General features: G+C 38.9%; 1 protein-coding gene across 2 annotated transcripts in view; it reads right to left on the bottom strand.

Moving 5' to 3' along the window:
* CERS6 (ceramide synthase 6) overlaps positions 1-18,491 on the bottom strand; it is a 120,544-nt gene that overhangs the window by 74,719 nt on the left and 27,334 nt on the right. For both annotated transcript variants that reach the window (XM_038182291.2, XM_038182292.2), the window contains exons 2-3: positions 11,709-11,814; positions 9,380-9,510 (exon numbers count right to left, since the gene is read on the bottom strand). In XM_038182291.2, coding sequence (XP_038038219.1) covers positions 9,380-9,510; positions 11,709-11,814 — 237 coding nt within the window. The remainder of the gene's footprint in view (positions 1-9,379; positions 9,511-11,708; positions 11,815-18,491) is intronic.

The following is an 18,491-nucleotide window of genomic DNA, read 5'->3' as shown; positions in this document are numbered from 1 at the left end:
ATCGCATCTTATGAAAAAGAATATTTACACTAAATGAAAAGGCTTCATCAATACCCTTCCGCACTGTCTTCAAATGTGGCTTAGGGAAACAAATTCCGCTCAGCGTACCCTGCTACCAGACAAATGAGTCAGTACCATACAGAGCTATTCAGTGTTATTCTCAAGGAGCAACATCTCACGCTGATGTAATATGGAGCAGGATTTTTCTCGTAGCTTTTTATAGCCATACATGACTCTATGCCTTTTTGCACCAATAGTTTTGCTGACACATGAGACTCAGTATAATTGCCCCATTCTCTTTTACCTCATATTAGACCTTGTATTCAAGTTCTCTGTTTTTTCTCTGTGATGCTATTAGATATAACACTAAGAGAAAAACATTTCCTTGACCGTATCAATCCCATCATCCAGATGTAAATCTTACAGATAAAATAGCAGTACTTTACACACTAACTACAGATCACAATTGCAAGACTGTCTTTACTTCTTTCTACACTGTAGTTGCCACTTGCTAGATGACTTCAATTAGAGTCTCCTTTTTGGCAACCATGACTCATCTCAACTTCCCTGCTGCTACCTGCAGCTATAATAAACCCTTCCTGCACCCAGTGAAGGTCATGTTTTCCCTGTTCCAGAACAATTTCACGGACTCCAACTCCCTCCACATCTCACTGAAAGCCTGTGTCCTCCCTCACCCACCTGCCTCGCAAATCTGGCTCTGCCAACACCTCAGCTCGTACTCCTTGCTATGTCCTTTGTTTGGCCAATACAGTTTGCTTTCATGGCTCTTCTCTCCCTTACCTCCACACTCCAGTTTTAGCATGCATGATATTCTGCAGTTAAAAAAATTAGTCTTCACAACTGATTTTGATGCAAACTATGGCTACAATTTATTTATCAGCACAATACTGAATATTCTGGTTGCTGAAGTAAATACAGCCATCTCTTTAATTACAAATTACTGCTGACTTACTGCCTCAGGAGAGCAATGAATACCATGAAAGAAACATGAAATCCTGTTTAATTACTCAGGGTGTGAAAAACTGTTTTCACTATTCGGTTTTGTACATGCTTCTTCCCTTTCTTGATTAAGTATTGCCTGGTTCTTCCACTGTGTGACAGGTAGTTGCTGTTTCTTTTCTTCGCACAAATCATTTCTGTATGTTTTTATCTTTTAATAAGGCAACCCTCGCACTTCTATTGTCTCTGATCTCCTACACAATCCTTTTTAGTATCTATGCAGTCACTGTCCTGCTATTTGCATCTGCAAAGCACAATACTTTCATGCTACATCTAATGAAAATTCTAATTAAAAACATCAGTGGAAGAGTTTGGTCTGCTCACACCGGCCTAGCAGTACACTGGGGAATGGTGACAGGCAACCCATCTCTTTAGGATTCAGCAACAGTAATTATATTCCCTTCAAAGACAACTTTTCTTGAGCATTATCAAAGTTAGCCTTTGCTGCTAACACTAACACCAACATTGAATCCATATCATCTGATGTATGAATCCTTTCACAGACATTTTACAGAGTTCAAGGTTGCAGAAGACCAACTAGCTTGGAGTGGTTCACATCCACAGTGCTCTGAGCTGGAGCACTGGATAGCAACTGCCCAGGATTTCCATTACATTGATAGGAAATATACCTCCAAAGTGTGGGGGTTGTGGGTTTGGGCTTTTGTTTTTCTACTATTTTTGCCCTGCAAGAAGGATCACAGTTTCGCAGATAGCGAGACTGATGTATTGCATCTTGCCAGCATAGTGCTTTTATAGCCTGACACTAAGCATGTGCTGTATGCCCTATGGCACAATGTAGAGGCACTAGCCCTGCCTGGATAACAAGACTATCCCAGCTGGAAGAGTCAGATTTGGCAAGTTTTATATACATATCATCTGTCTAGAGCAAAGCCTGGAGCAAATTATCTTTTCAATGAATTATCCTTTCAGTAGTGCCTGCATTCCCTTTTGGCAGGAGGTAGCAGCGTCACTACAGAAAGTGAGTCCAGTAGTACACCAGTGTTCACAAAGTGAAGACCATTGGAGATAAGACCTCTGGGGAAGAGAATGAAGGTGCACCCTGATTTTTCAGCTTTGTTTCTATTGCAAAGACAAAGATAATTAAAAAAAAAAAAGTAACTGAGATCTGAGACTTTCAAGTTGGTATTTTTAGAAAGACACATCACAAAAACTGTATTAGATGAAACTCACACCTTTGATAAAAACAAAAATGGATTATTGGTATTAATTAATATTCTTCTTTCTCCAGCATTTTTATAATACACATCACACAGCATGTTTCTTACTCCCTTCTTCTACCAGTTAAAAAAAAACAACAAACGAGAACACCCTTCCTGCATTAATAGCATTTTATGGCTATTTAAGAGGTACCAATTTATTTTTACCAGCAGCTTTATGGCATACAAGCTATCAGGAGTAATTGACATGAAGTTCCCATATATGAAGTTCTACTTAGTTACATGATATTCTTTACAAGAAAAAATAATTAATATATATCGAGAGACCTTCAGAAAACACTATTAAAGTGTTTTTTATTTGTGAAGGCTGTCAGACACAACCTTTAATGGTTTGTCAAGGGTAACTAGTACAAAACAATAGGATGCCACATGGAAAAATCACAACTGATTTAAAAAAAAAATAAATCACACCACAAAGTCAAAAAAAAAAACAAAAACAAAGCATTGATTTATACTAAATTATAGGGATCTCTCAGATTACTCATTTGGAAAAGGGCATATTCTTTTACAAGGACAGATCATGTAGCAGTTCCTTCTCTCTCCTTTTGATGTAATAAGGTTGGCACAATTAGAGCGTACTGACAGCAACAGTAAACAGTAACACTGAAAAGCTTCTCCAAAATAAAGTAGGATGCCTCAAAATTTAATTTGCAAAGTGCTACACTTTGGTAAATTGATTGAAAGAAAAATCTGTGTTCACACTGCCTTGCCTAGACCTGATACTCATGTAGGTTAAAAGAAGCTAGCTTGGGCAACTTTTTAGCTTGACATTAACTCTCAGTGCAACTGGGTCATTCACAGAAGCTCAGAAACAATGACAGTTTCCCTCACTCCCTCTTTACAGCACTGTTTTAACAGGTTGGCATTCTGAGTCAGCAGCTTTGGAGAAACGACCTTGTTGCTTTACCTGAGAGAAAGCACTCACTTCTTTGGGCTATAAGCCCAGATACTGTGCTTAAAGGAATAATCCTCCTCTTACCCCTCCTGCTCAGTTCCTTTTGTTGTAAGGCCATGGGAAATAAATAAATAAATAAATCAACTGCATTAAGAGAGATGTACAGACATCACGCAATTATTTTGACACTACTACCAGAACTACAAAGTAGTTGCTCCAGTATCATAAAAGTCTTTGTGAAAGGCTGATGGATATTTCCATCAGGGTCACAGAAATCTCTGTGAAATACTGAAAAGAAGCCAAAAAGTTAGGGACCAGCAATAAAAATATGCAAATGACTCAACTCTTCACTTGTATAAATGTTGATCAGTTCTATTAACTGCTTCAGCACAAAGTGGCCCAGAAAGAATAAATTGTATTAATTAGTGCCTTTCAGTACTATGGCTCATTGCAGTTTCCTGCTGCCACTTCACAAAAAGTTCCAGAAACTTTGCATTTTCCTCAATGCTTTCTCTTTCGGGCAAGACTGCTCTGCTATAATCATCTACCAGAAGTACCACCTGTAGCAGGAACACCTGGCTGCAGCACACAGCTCACTGCTGGAAGTTAGAGGGAGAGGGAGGAGCAGAACTATGTATCTGCCCAGTTAGAAATAGTAATAATCCAGGATAGCATGAAAAAATCTCTGCCTTTTTGTCAACGTACTACATAGACATGCAATTTCCACCAAGCAGCTACCAGTTGAGCTATCAGTGCTTTGGATCTCCTGAACAGACCAGGGCAGCAGTGGAGAGGTTCTGCCCAGCATCCATGACAGTATGGATGGAACAGCCACTCCTGCCCCATGGAAACCCGCAGAGGAAGGCAAAGGAGATTTGATAGCTCTATGCCATTAAACAGCAACTATCACACTTTCTTGTCATGTTATGGTTAACTAACAGAACCCTTCTACTCCTTAAAGTCAAGTTTAAAAAACAAAAAGTCTAATCTGTGGGCTAACTTCAAATACCAGCTTTCAGGCGGAGTTATCCTTACTGCTGTCCTTACGAATTCCTTTACTCACAACCGCAGATCTGGGCTTCCATTTCACTTGAGTAGACAGTGCACCCAGTAAGGGTAGAAGAAACAGATTTTAATACTGGTAATTTGTTAGTGACTTCAGTGGCTACATAGCTGCAGAGCCTGGCTACCTCAAGAGATGTGAAATACTTAATCACCTCCAAGTACACCTTAAATACATATACATGCAATCCATGCATTGCACATCGAGAATAAGGAGTTGTTACATACATATGCATCAGCAGCAAATCATCTGCTTATGCTGGCTGAATCCTATCTATCCAAGTCACCTTGTCAGTGACCAATAATAATAAGAAAAAAAAATATAAAAGAAATCTGAAATCAGTGAGTGTAGTAGCATCTGGTCCACATGGCCGCCCAATGCACTTCTTCCTCCATGATATCTAAACATTCAGGCAATTTACAAATTCTACTAATTCCTGCAGCAGGTAACAACCTGAGAAGCTTCCAAGAAAGAAACCTTGGGTTTCTCCAAAGAAGGACTCCAAGTCATCTTAAGATGCCTGCAAATATGAAAAGCTAGATAGCACATATGACAGTGGCCGAATTCCTTCCCATTTTGGGTGTATGCTTTGTATTCACACTTAGAAGCCACTCACCCCAGGGGAGCAGCACTGCTTTCCAGACATCCCCATTCTCTTTTCTAGTTGTGAAACACTGGTCAGTTCTCTGTTGGATGAAGCACTGAAGCAGCAGAAAATTTGTATTGACAACCCTGAATTAAATGGACCCATAATATCATTTACCACTTCTTCTTGCTTCCATCTCAAAGATCCCTGTATTCAGCAGTGTTCTGTAGTTGACTTAAGTGGGCCTAAAGCTACACAAAATTTGGAGCTAGAAGATTTTTGATGCCTATTTGTTTTCTAGTGCTTTACTGCTACACACAAAAGAATTCATCAGTCTGTGCTTTATGTGCTTTGTTAAGATTTGTATCAGCACAGTTCAGAATTTCAACAACCAAGCAGCTGTCTCAATTTCTTTCCCTTGCATAGTTATTTTTCTAGTGCAATTCTGCAGAAGAGAATTACCCTGCTAGTGAAGAAAAGCAGTAAGACCAAGAAGTTGCAAAACAGCCCATAAAATTTTCACAAATGTGCACAAGTGAAAAAGTATTCTATACTGTATATATCTCTCTATACACATAAACATGTACACAGATAGATACATACAGCAATCTTCCCCCCCAAAACATGCACAAACAGTTTCACTTCCCTGGGAAAAGGGTATGTTCTGTCTAGGAGGCAAGATAGAGACTCTTATTTCACCTACATCAAAACTAAAAGTCACCCCACTTACAGATACTTTACTATCCAAACTTCCTCTACAGAAATATGTTTAGAAAAATAAATGAAAATCTTTAGCTAATCAGTCAGCACGCTTCTATGTTTTCACATGCAGACTGCTGCATAAACTCAAAAAACACTCTTGGACATATCTATCTGCCAGCTCCTCCTTGGAAATCATGCAAATAATCTTTAATAAGCAGCTTTGGACAGCAAGGGAGGGGAACATGATGCTTGTTCTTTCTATGTTATTTAGCCTTTGAGAAAAGCAGACATGCCTAGGCACTGGCAGTGTGAGCAGCAGCAGCACAACAGACTGAAGCAGCCAAGAACCTAGAGGTCACTTGGAAATCACCACTGTGTTGTCTTTCAGACATATTAACAAAGATATTCGTGTGCCCTGCATTCTGTCTGACAGTCACCAAAGTTACCATTCAAGGTATTCCAGGCATTACATTGTCCCAGTTGTCCCCAGCATACCTCAAAGCCTTTTTTTTCCATGAGCATATTCCATGCCTGGAATTCCCATTCTTCTATATTCAGATGTAACACTCTCCCTTAAGACATTTTTGGGAACTCGTTCTCCATTAATGGCCAGTCTTTTTTTTTTTTTTTTCCTTAAATATATTTGTGCTGGAATTATGCTCCAGATGAGTCCTTAGAGCATTTGGACCAATTTATGCCACCCACCTACAAGCAAATCAATAGTCCTCTACAGAAACAACTTTTAGCCTTGTAAAGTACTGCAGATACTCTCCATGAATAACATACAAATTACACAAGCCTTAGAAAAGATTCAAGGTAATCCACTTGGTGTTTTCTGATGTGCCGCATGCTTAAAGAGCAGAGTACAAGGTTCTTCCCTTCCTCTTGTAAAGGAGAAAGCTTGTTCTTCCTTGATGTTAGGCTACACTATGAGGACAGAGACAAAGGAATAAAAAGCCGTAGAAATGCACAGCAGTAGAAAAGTCCACTGTGCACACAGTTTGCCAGTTCTCCTTTATTCATCTTGGATCTATCAAGTGAAGAAAGCAGAAAAACTGCCTATATTCCCAATGAGAAAGAAACATAATGCACAGACTCACTCCTGTAGCTGCTACCTGAGCATTACAATCTGAAGTTGTACAAGGTGGGTGTCTTTTCCAGTGACTACAAACATCCTACTGCTAACTCCAAGTTTCATTTCAGAACCATCAAATCCTTGAGAAACAACCTATCAACTTGCTGGTAAAATAAACCTCTGCACCCCGTTTATTACTGCCTTTCTGAATAACACTGGATAATGAATCATCACCTGCTGATACCATCTATTTCATGTTTTGTATAGGTACGTATCACCATAACATCTGAAGCAGGTACATGATGCCATTGAAGTCTCACTATCAGCGGATTCCACAGCTCCAATAACCAAGTGGCACCTTCACTTGAAAGAGAAGGTTGAGACAAAACTGAGGTGACTGCTGGTTAAGGTCACTGCAAAGTCATTTGTTTTCACAACAAGACTGTTGCACAGGCAGTGCCTACAGACATATTACTATGTTCTTCTTCATATAGCTACCACATGCTAATTCCCAGGACATATGATAAAACCCAGGAAAAAAGAATTATTTGATTTTTTTGGAGGAAAAAAAAAAAAAAAGGTGTAGATTTTGAATTGCTCTGCACTTTGTTTAGGACCATAACTGAAATACCTTGGGGGGGGGAAAAATGGGATAGGGAAATTGAGAAATCTGGGGCAAGAGAAATAAGAGAAATCTGGTGAAAAAATTTACTGTTTTAGCCTGTCTGGGTCTGGATCTTGGGTGTCATTCATGCCAGCTGAGTGCATTTATCATCAAATTTCACTGCCATCCTTTGCCCTTTTGAAACTCCTCTATGTAGTAACCAAGATATCCATTTGGCAAGAAAGATAAGGCAGTCAGAAACAGTCTGCATCCCCTCATGCATGTCTGTCTTATCCTGTGCAACAAGGAAAAAGCCATTTTGTGCCTAAGGAACACTTTTACTAGCAGTAAATTGAACTGTCTGCTTGTAAAAAGAGTTGGAGCTCTTCTTAGGCAGCTCCACATTTGCTGTGGGTTCTGTCACTATTCTCCCCAAGTCTTTGCCAATCAGTTCAGCTGCCAGCAAAATGGAAGACTTCTCTGGAAGGACAACAGCAGCTCAACAGCTGAAGGTGTGGGTGGGGATTACTGTTGCATTGTTTACATTATGCCTGCTGGCTACTTACGGGCATGTTTTGCTCTCTGTCAGGGCTTCTGACCCTTCCACTGGTGCTCGAGTTACTGCAGGTTTGGAGTGCGGCCGTTCCTATCTCTGCCATGGGAACATGTGCTTCATGCACCCTAGAGCTCTGTAGCAGCTGTCCACACATGGATTCTTCATCCAGAATGTCACACAATTAACTACATGTCAAAAGGCTATCGGCCTTGAGCGGATCTGGATTTCTTTGCTCCAAAGATACTGCACCACATGTAGTGCCCTGATTTAACTAGACACCCGTTTCACAGCCATACTGAGGGGAGAAAAGAGGATCCCTGACTTCCTGGTGCTATTCCAACTAATGGCCACCAACTCCATCCAGCATGCATGACAGGACACCTGGTAGCACCTGCTACACTGCTGCAAACGCTATCAGGGCAATGCCCTCACACAGAGAGCAGCATGTTCTACAGTAACAGTACTTGTGGAGCCCCAGAGGCAACTCCCCCTGCACCCTCTGCAAACCATGAGCTGAGAAAAGCTAACTGTTTCTTCTTCACACCAACTTGTTTCTTTCTGGAGATACAAGTATTGTCATTACTATTAAGTATACATCTTGCAGTAACGCCCAATGGGCCTCTCTAAATGAAGCTGGGACTTAATTCTTCCTGCAGAAGTTAGTTGCACTCATTTCAGCTTAATTTCACCTTCCAGTTTGCATTCACAGCTCTTATCTACACACTTTTGCCATAATGTATGCCACAAAGAAATATATATATACACACACTCATACACATATATATACTTTTTTTAAAAAATTATTTACTTGTAATTTTTAATGAAATCATGTAAAATTGTTTGGATTTAAAAAAAAAAGTAAAAAAAATAGATTTAAAATAACCAAGTTTCACTTTCAAATTTAAATAGGCTTCCTCTATTGGTGCTGACATTTCTGTCTAACACTTCTTTCCCAGCTAACAAAAAGCATAACTAGTTTTAAGCCAGCAATAACATGACTACTTGACCTCAGGGTATGATAAAGCCGATACTTGTTTATGGCATTATTTGCCAAGCCTCTTGATTTGGAGCATGTAAAACTTGCCTTAAATGCACGACCTTTCATATCAAAGGAACAACATTACAGCAGTGCTGGAGGGCTGAGTCTTATAACTAATAAGTCTTTCAAAGAAACTAGTATTCTTTGTGTTTTGTTATAAGTTCAATACCTATCATTCCTCCTTTAAGAAAAACATGTAAATGTATTAAGTAGATTTAGTTTTTCACACTCTTTCAGTGCAGATTAAGTATTAGTGTGTTAAATCCAGCCAGCATGAAAATCTGACTCAGAGACAATGGGGTCTGATTAGAAAAAATAACTATGTGTAGATAACCAGTTTTGAAGAGCAGCTGGATTCTTGGAAGCAGTCCCTAGAAGTAAACCTTTGTAGGTGAAAAATAACTGCCCAAAGAAAGTGTAGGAGCCTTTAGTTTCTCAGAATTACGTGCACTCAAGAAGCTGTGCTAGTAAAAGGGTCAAGCCCAGGATGAGAAAAACAAGGAAGGGCTTTTTGGCTTTTATTTTTATTGCTCCATTTCAGATATCTGTCCAGCTGTACAGAGAAAGGAGAAAGACTGTGCTGTAAAGACAGTTTGCTTACATGCTCTCGCAGAACTTCGTAAGAGTACTGGGCTTTTCCTGGTTGCGTCTTTGTCGAAACCATCGTTGAATGCTGCGTACATCCCAGTCCAGCTGCTTGGAGAGTCCCTCCAGCCTCTTCTCATCCGGATGCTACAGAACAGAGAAGGATAAAAATTATTTCCTCTTCCCAATCGTGGAAATGCCACTTTTAATTTAGAACTGCTGTAACCACCTCCCAATGGCTTATAGACTGCTTGTCAGACAAATGGATGCATAGAAATAAAATGACAGAGATCTCTGCTGGCACATCCACACCAAAATATGTTTACGGTGACAGTATCTTATTGATATAAGAAGGTTGACATATGCTGCCATATTGCATATTGGTTATTACTGATAAAAACTTACAGGGGGTAACTGGATGAAACCTTTCATGAAACTTGGGAAGTGATGGTAAGCAGAGGTTAAAATGACATATCTATCAAGCAGAGGGGCTTACAAATGCTCCTCTGCCTGCCACACAGTTTGTATATTCCAACCTTGGTCCCACTGTCAGTTACAGAAGTGAAGATTTCTTGACTGACACAGAAAGAAGAGGATATATCCCATGTTTGTGCATATTAATGTTAAAAAATGAGGTCATTAAACAAAATGACAACTTCAAAAGGAAAATCACAAAGAAAGATTTTTTTTTTCTTTAAAATAGCTACACAGAGTTATCCTCCAAAGCAGTAAATGTAAAACTCTCCTTCCATTCAAGTGGCTGTTCTCTGCAAATCAACGTAAAGGCAAGGTAAAATAAAATTAATCTATTCTTAATTTGAATACTAAATAGAGAAGAGTGGAACAGGCCACATTTATGTATGGTACTGCATAAGGACAATCTACATATTTCTCCTGATTACTTTTTTTTTTTTTTTAATTAAGGAAAAGCCATCGGACAGTCTATTTTCTGGAGCTTTAGGTTTAGGTCTGTAAGCCAGTCAGATACATTGAAAAAGATACACATCTGCCACCACAAAGACGTTGTTAAATGTAGCAAAGGGTAAAGCAGCAGTCTTTGCCAGGGTGAAGTTTCCTCTATCAGTCTCCAGCAAAGAAGTCAGAAAGGAAAATAAAAGAACTAGCTGAGAAAAGGGGGAAGTTCTCAGAACTTCCCATCCCTTCTCAGAATTTTTTTTTTTTTATTTACCTTTTAAGTGAATCAAAGTAGCCACTAGGTTTTCCAATGGAAAATTGAGAAAAGCTACTCTCACTGACTTTAAAAATCTAATTCTTCCTCCAGCTGAGTCAGGGAGAGAGCACACATGCTGTATCTTATAGAAATGAGGCATGCATCACTTTCTATGAAAACAAGACAAAAATTGCACCAAGTGCTCTGATGATCTCAGCATAGGGTAGGACACAAAAAGAAGACATATTCATGGCGTATTTCACTGTCTCTGACATTGAACCCAATTTAGCACTCTGTTATCTTAATAGTTTCTGAAATTCCATCTAATTAGTGTCTTTGCTGTGGTGTGCCCAGCTGCAGCCTGGAGCCAAGGTGGAATTGCTGAGTTTCTTCAAAAGAGAGGCTTCATCATTCAGGTCTTCACAGGCCTTTGCACTACAAAGAACTGTCTGTTGACTTTTTCAGGAGAAGCTAAAGGACGTTGCTTAGTATTGTGTGAAAACTCAGACTACAGCAGAAGAATGGACAGGATGACAGGTTTAGCTGAAGATCTCGTACAACGGCAGATGTAGAAACAGTGGCAAGCAGCGGCAAAAACCTCATTTTCTACAAAAAGAAAACGAACAACCTGCAATCTAGAATACTGTTCAGTCAGTTCTCCATACTTTTCTAGCTTTTCCCTCCAATTTCAAATGACATTAATCACAAACAGCTAGGACAACAGTAAGCCATCAGCACCCTGCTCTCAAGCAGTTGCCCTGGAAGGGGTAGCTTCAGAGTTTCATGGAATACACAGTAAGGTCCATCTTAGTATCTCATAATTTGCTCTTCATTCAAAACACACAAAAAACTCACCCTAACCAAAAAAAAAAACCAACAAGGATTCCATGGAACTTTCTAAAAGGGAGGAAACAAAATAAAGTAGGTGGCCATATAGCACCTACGAAGTATTTCTGTAACTTTTTTTTTTTAATCAAAAGTTTACAGGACACATCATGAAAGGCTGCACAACTGTTCAAGTTGGCATGCCAATGAAAACCTTGACACTTTAATGTTATGACATTAGCTGTAAAAATGGCAGTACTGAATTTAGAAGTTATATTCATTTTGTTCAGATGTGTTTTATAATACCATATCCCACTTTATAAGATAAATATTTAGGTAAATACTCTACCTTTGTAATGGCTGTGAAAACTTTTTCCAGGATAGCATTAGGTTGAGCTTTTTGTGGTCCATTAGCTTGGACTTTAAGGCCTAAGGCACACGGTTTAGCAATGAACCTACGAGAAACAGAAGAGTGAAAAAAGAATGTAAGTGAAATCCTTCAGTTATTTACTTCATTACTGTTATCAATCAATGACATATGGTAAATGTGCAAACATTATAACCCTGCCAACAAGAACCAATACTTAGCCTAACAGCTTAAAAGCAAGCTCATACAGGCGATTACATGACAAAATAAGTAACAGCACTTTGAAGGATGAAATGAACTCCACAGAGCACATGAAACAGGATTTTCTTTCATGTTGAAGAAAAAAAAAAAAAGCATAGAACAAAAGCATGAGAGGTATGCCTCCCAGAGAAGCACTGCCTAATGAAAAGAGCAGGGCAGCTTGCAGAGCTGAAGAGCACGTAATGTTCTCCTCCTCCAAATAAGGCCTTTTTCACAGATCAGTTTCCAGAGTAGCTATTGCCTTAGGACTCCTTTTGCACAGTGAAAATTCAAACAAAGTCCTTAAAGGCAGCAAGCATTGAAGATGCCCAGTCAATACAATTTTCTGAACCATGAAGTTCAAATGATGTTGAGCCATGACTCAAAGACTTTGCTTAAGAAATAGATTTTCCTCTAAATTCTTATGCCCAAGCACAATGCTGTCACAGATCCAAATACCAATCTATAAATTCAGCCAGTTTATAAACTGGGAATCTCTAACATATTTTAGAGATGAATTAAATAGCTTACACTCAATGAAAACCACTCCATCCATTAAAAAACTAAACTGTTTGTAACTATGGGTCCCACTCTTGAATCCCCGAAGTCTAAGGGATTCAAGTGTGGGATTAATAGCTACAAAGTCTTTGTAGGAATTCCATCCATATAGGAATAGTAAAGGAATCAGTAATATCTGTCAATAGCACCAGAGGTGCCAGCCTCTGCACCACAGAAAAGCATGTGCAGATGTATTGAGGCTAACTCCTTTGAAAAGAAAGGAGAAGATACTCTGAGAGGAACACACCAGAATTTAACCTTACCCTCTGTTCACAAGCAGCAACTACTATAAAGAGTCACATAGTTGGAAAAATATACAGGAAAATTTGATGGGGAGTAATTCAAGACACTACTTAAATAAATCATATTTATGCAGTACATGCCGCCTGCCTATCTGTAAATTATTAAGGCTCAGATATATCGTTTCGTTCTTCATTTCTGTGGTGCCCAGCACAATAGGACTCAATCCATACAGCTGAAGAGGAACTAGGGTAAAATAAGGTTTACTGACTTCTAACAAGTGCATGCAGCTGCAGTGGTAACTGAAGTGAGAACTGGATCCCATCGTCCCCTGAAAACCATCAGTTTCCTAAACTTCTGCCATCTTTGAATTAAGTAATTCTTGATTTCACTTCAAAGATTTTATTTTGTTGAGACTTAATTTGCCACAGAGACGAAACCAACACACTAGTTAAGTAGCTCTGTGTTTATCCACCTGAATACAACCACGTGCTCTTCAAAATTATAATGTTCTTATACACATTCAAGCATCATTTTAAGTAGTTTTGAACTAAAATTGCTGCTTCTGCTGATTAAAGTGAAATATAAGCTCAGCATTCGCGTTATATGAAAATATGCAATTTGTACACTAGCTAAGTAATATACAAGTCCCCAATTTAAAGTGCAAGAGATACATAAAACCTGCTTTTATTAAAACTGAAGGGACTTTTTTTCATCTCAAACTAGATGACAAAACGAAGTGAGAGTTGTATTCTTTAGTTCAACATGGATATATACAAATCAGAGCTGGTCATTGCTGTTATCAGGTAATCAAAAAGGTGCAGCTGAATAAGCTGATAAAATGCACATAGAGTTTGAGTTTAGAAATTTACTTTTTAATTCTAAGGACTAGTAAAACACTTCCAGTCACGTAACAGATACCAAGATTCTCAGTCCCTTTACATCCATGTTTTATACAAAAAGCTGAAAAAAACCTCTTATCCTTCTGCTGATGGAAGGAATGTGATCATCATTCCTTCACTCCAATAAAAACACATTTCCCTAAACATGCTAATTCAAAAGAAAAAAATAAAACATTGAATTTGTTAAGGTCAAAAGCAGGTATGAGAGTCCCTGCTAGAAAATTCTACCAGATGCAATTCCAAAAAGCTTCATGCTGAGCTGATCTTCATTTAAACCTAAGCCAAGCTCCTGGGTCTGCTTAAATGCCATTCTTAAAATGACATGTCTTGCTAATGAAATGTGTAGAGAAACACAGGAGAAAGCACAGATAAGATTTAAGAGAGATTTTTGACTTTTCCTATGAAAACTTAAGCTTAAACTATACTTTGCAATATTTAAAATTGTTTTTCAAGGTTAAAAGGAAACTTTTAAAGTATAATTTAATCAATAGGATCCAAAATTTCACACCAAATGTAAAAAGCATCATTATCATAATTCTCACTCAGCTTTCTGTAATAATTTAAATTGATTCATAATGAAACAAAAGTAGTGTTTGATACATGCACAAACAGAGCATTTTGCCAAATGTTGTACTTCTTAAAAGCTTTACTCATTTTTTCCATTTCTTCTGCACTGTGGTATTCAATTCCCTAAACAGTCTTACTGAAACCCATGGGACTATTTATTGCATAAGGTATTGCAATTAAGAGGAAAGAAGTATTGTAGAAGAGTAAGGAGAGCAGAACTGAATATATTACCAGCTTTCCTCCCCACATGTAAATCTGAGCAAACACCACAGCAATCTCTCTCTTTCAACTGATTTCAGTGAAGCTGAATTGAAAGCTGGCATTCAATTACACAGAAATTAAAAGGACAATTTTTTTTTTTTTTTTTTTTGCCAAACACAGCCCCATCCATTCCTTATCTAGAAATGAAATAACAAAACAAGCAAGGGAATTAAATTCAGAATTCAAGAACCTTTTTAAAGGCGGCCTCCTCATCCACTGTTTAAAGCCACATTTAAGAACAAAACTGAACCAAAAAAGCCACAGATGACCATTCAGGTAACACCAGGTACTTCAGAGTAACCAGGTGGAAGGTACTCTGCCCTTGCTGGCCTATAAATACTGCGCTGCCTGCCCAACCATGACAGGCATCTAGCAGCGGCCTGTACCTCCCAGAGGCAGCCACCACAGTTTGGAACCTGCCTGTAGTTCTCAACTATGTGGAGCAGAGACAGCGAGGCCTCATGCTCCACCCCAAACTTGGGAATTGTGTTTTCTCTATGAAGGACACAAGAAACCCTTCACAAAATAGCCCCCCATACATACTAGACCATAAAAAGGAGCAACATTTCACCAGAGGCAGGTAATTTTGATAAAGATACCATGCTGCTTTTCCAGCCTGCTCTCTAGCAAATGTCCACTAGACAAAGCCAGCCACCATTATGGCCTAATGAACACAGGGGAAGAAGAGAAGTAAAGAAACAAACTAGTTTTGCCCTGGTGGAAGGAGCTAAATGCCAGCTGGGTACAGTTTACTCCTTGAGGTGGCTACAGTGGGCACAACGCTGCATTTGAAGAGGTCCAAATCCCATGTCCTTTGATGCCAGCTGAAATGAAAACCCAAACCCTCGGACTCTTCAGAAGCCATTCCTACCCCTCTACACCAGACACGCAGTTCCTTACGTTCATAAAATTACAGTTAATAATAAACTGGTTCCTCTTTCTTCATCTTCCACACCCTGTGAAAGTTTTCCCTTAGAAATAGGAATGGGTCAGACCCTCAATAAACACAAATCATTGTGGATGCATGAAACTGGAAACATAACTTTAATATCACAAATCAAATAACCTCAATAAAACAGTAAGGGAGATGCCTTCACTCAGAGTCAGTTTTATACTCCTTTATTGCATAGTCCAGCCTTACTAATTAATTACCATAACCCTTTTAGCTTACTGCTATTCGTCTTGACAAATTACATCAAGTCCCAGAATTAACTAGGCATCTTAGTGTTGGCCCTCATAATCCTTTGAGGCTGATATTTATCAGCACTAGCAAAGTTTGCATTAAACAAATAATTCAAAGTGTCACAGGAAGCAGAAAAGTAAATTGATTTTTTTTTTTTTTTTTTTGCAACTCTGCATTTTACTATAAATCAGAGACCTACTGGTGATGTGTAATATTTGTCCCAGATCCTGTCAGAAACCTGCATATAGCAGTCAAAAAGCATTTGGACAATGCTCTCAGACACATGGTCTCATTTTTGTGTGGTCCTGTGCGGAGCCAGGAGTTGGACTCAATGATCCTTTGGGTCTCTTCCAGCTCAGGATATTCTATGATATGGGGCCAAAGCACACGCTCCATGCTGCAGTATGGCAAGATCAGATCCTTGCCACAGATTTGATTCAAACTCTCCCTTCAATTTAAATAGAAAACAAGTATACACAGGCGATTATTCCATAACATTACTAGGAGATTTTGGAGGTGCTTCAGTAAAACCAGTAGTCACATTGAGGGGGTGGAGCTGCTGGAGGGGAAGCGGAAGCGTTCCTAGCTCAAATGGTTGTACAGAGATACATCCTTGACTTCTAGGAAGATAAGCAACTTCTTCATTAAGCCACTGGAAATACGCCTGCAGAGCCATCCTGGATCACTAGGGTTTCCCTACCAGCAGGTCATCTGCTATTTCAGAGGTGACCAAGACAGTCACCCTTTGCAAATCCATGCTTGCCAGGTTCTCAGTAGCTTTGAAGAAGCTCACACCTCTGCAGTACCTCCAACAGGTTAAGAGGCATCAGATATTTTTTTAAAACAGCCTAAAAGGTCTGCAAGACTTTTCAGACAGCACCAAAAAATTTTATCAAGCTAGCTGAGCTAATTAATATGTGATTTAAGAAATGAAATACTATTAAGCAAAATTAACACATATGGAAAATACTCAAACAATGGTTTACCCTAAATATTCAGTTTAAGAAATATCAGTCTCAAAATAATTGACAATGATAGCTAGCATGTTATATATGTTAACCAGTTCAAAGCATGTTTGGATTCCTTCCCACTGCCTTTGAAGTGATAAAATTGTACTACTTTGCAATGCTTATTCGCCAAGTGTTTCTGCTCTATTTGGAGGCTCACTTGATTTCACCAAAATTTTATCTCTAGAACAAAATAGCAAGAATCCAGAAACTGAAAACCATAAACGTGCAATGTATTTCTTTTTAATAGGAAAACCAATAAAAAGCCCTTAACCCTTCCCTGTACACAAAACTTCACCAGCTGATAAGAAAGGGACCCAGAAAGCATGACCAGCCTTCCCCCTGCATTGCAGAATGAACAAAAATTTTACTACAGATTTTCATATATCTTTTCTACTGTGGGAAGATACTTTACTACCTGCTCCTTGATTTTACCATACTGTCCTAATATAATCTTCCAAAAAGCTATTGAATTCATGTCCATGTATACAAAGTGATAAAGACAAAATTACCCATTCAAGAGAATCTAAATCAAGACTAGGTTCTTTGATGTAGATGTAAAATTATATTTTATACTTCTGCATATAAAGTTGGCAAACCTAAATTAAGTTGCCATCATGAGGGAGAGAACTGGAAGTCTTACAAGGCCCCAGACCCAGGAATAACTGCCAACAAAATAAAATTAGAACTTTATTTAAGTCATTGGTCTCCCCCTATCAGACAATAGAGCTGTCCCTTTATTTACATGCAATATATTTTGAATGTTGCTATATGTTAAGTTTTTGAAAAGATGTTCAATTTTTAGTCGAAGTCTTTCAAGCTAACTGCACTGAGACAAGTGACCTGTCTGCTTCACGACCTCGAAACCTCTCCCAAGGTTTGCAAGCAAAGACTGACTTAATGTCAGTTTCTGACCTATTATTGTCATTTCTTAGTTTTGCATCAACCTTCTTATTTCTCCCAAGTCTTGTAAAAGCAACGATTTCTTCTGTCTAGATGTGACACATTTTAATGGCTATCAGTCTCTGAAAAATCATCCCATGAGTTAGAAAACAGTTTTCCATTAATGTTTTTCAAGCACAGACATCATGCTTCTTCCCTCACTTGAACAGTTTTATTCTGTGGCCAACTTCACTATGGAAGCCCACATACAAGATTTCATCAGTGCCAGTGACATACTTGATATATTTTTTTTCTTTTTCTTTTTTTAATGTTGATCACAGCTTAAACCAGTCCATTTTGCCTTTTATTTTTGTTAAAAGTATGTCATCCTCTGGACAAGCCGGTAGGATTACGGGCCTCTTATTACAGCCCAAATGTCAAAGAGGCTACCCATCACCTGCCAAACGATCTGCTTTCTGGGAAGGTATCTCAGCCAGCTCAAAGCATCTGCACAAAAATGCTGAGACTGCTCTATGTGAGCTGTGCTAATAGATCCAAGGAGTAACGAAGCTCCTGGACAGAACCCTGGCTACAAAGTCCCCACAAGCACTGAGAAAAAACATTTTTGCTTTAGTTCTCACAACCACAAAAACACTTCAGTTAGTTGCCAGCTGGTACATGAGGGGAGGTTGAATCTCCCCTTCCTGTGCTAAGGATGCATCTTCACAGATAAATTTGGGAAAACTAAGGTGAATCAGAAGTGCACCTCTGGGACATCTCCAAGAATAATGAACTCTAGTTTGAGCTAAGTGGTAAACTCTGACTACACACATACAGCATCTCTGTGGACCTGATAAAAAACTCACTTTGACATAGGCACTGCTCAAGTTGTGCTTGCATAAGGGACTGCTGATGCTGGTAACGC

This window comes from Anas platyrhynchos, chromosome 7 (assembly GCF_047663525.1).
Source record: "Anas platyrhynchos isolate ZD024472 breed Pekin duck chromosome 7, IASCAAS_PekinDuck_T2T, whole genome shotgun sequence".
Classification (NCBI taxonomy): Eukaryota; Metazoa; Chordata; class Aves; order Anseriformes; family Anatidae; genus Anas; species Anas platyrhynchos.
This window is presented reverse-complemented; position numbering and strand designations above follow the sequence as displayed.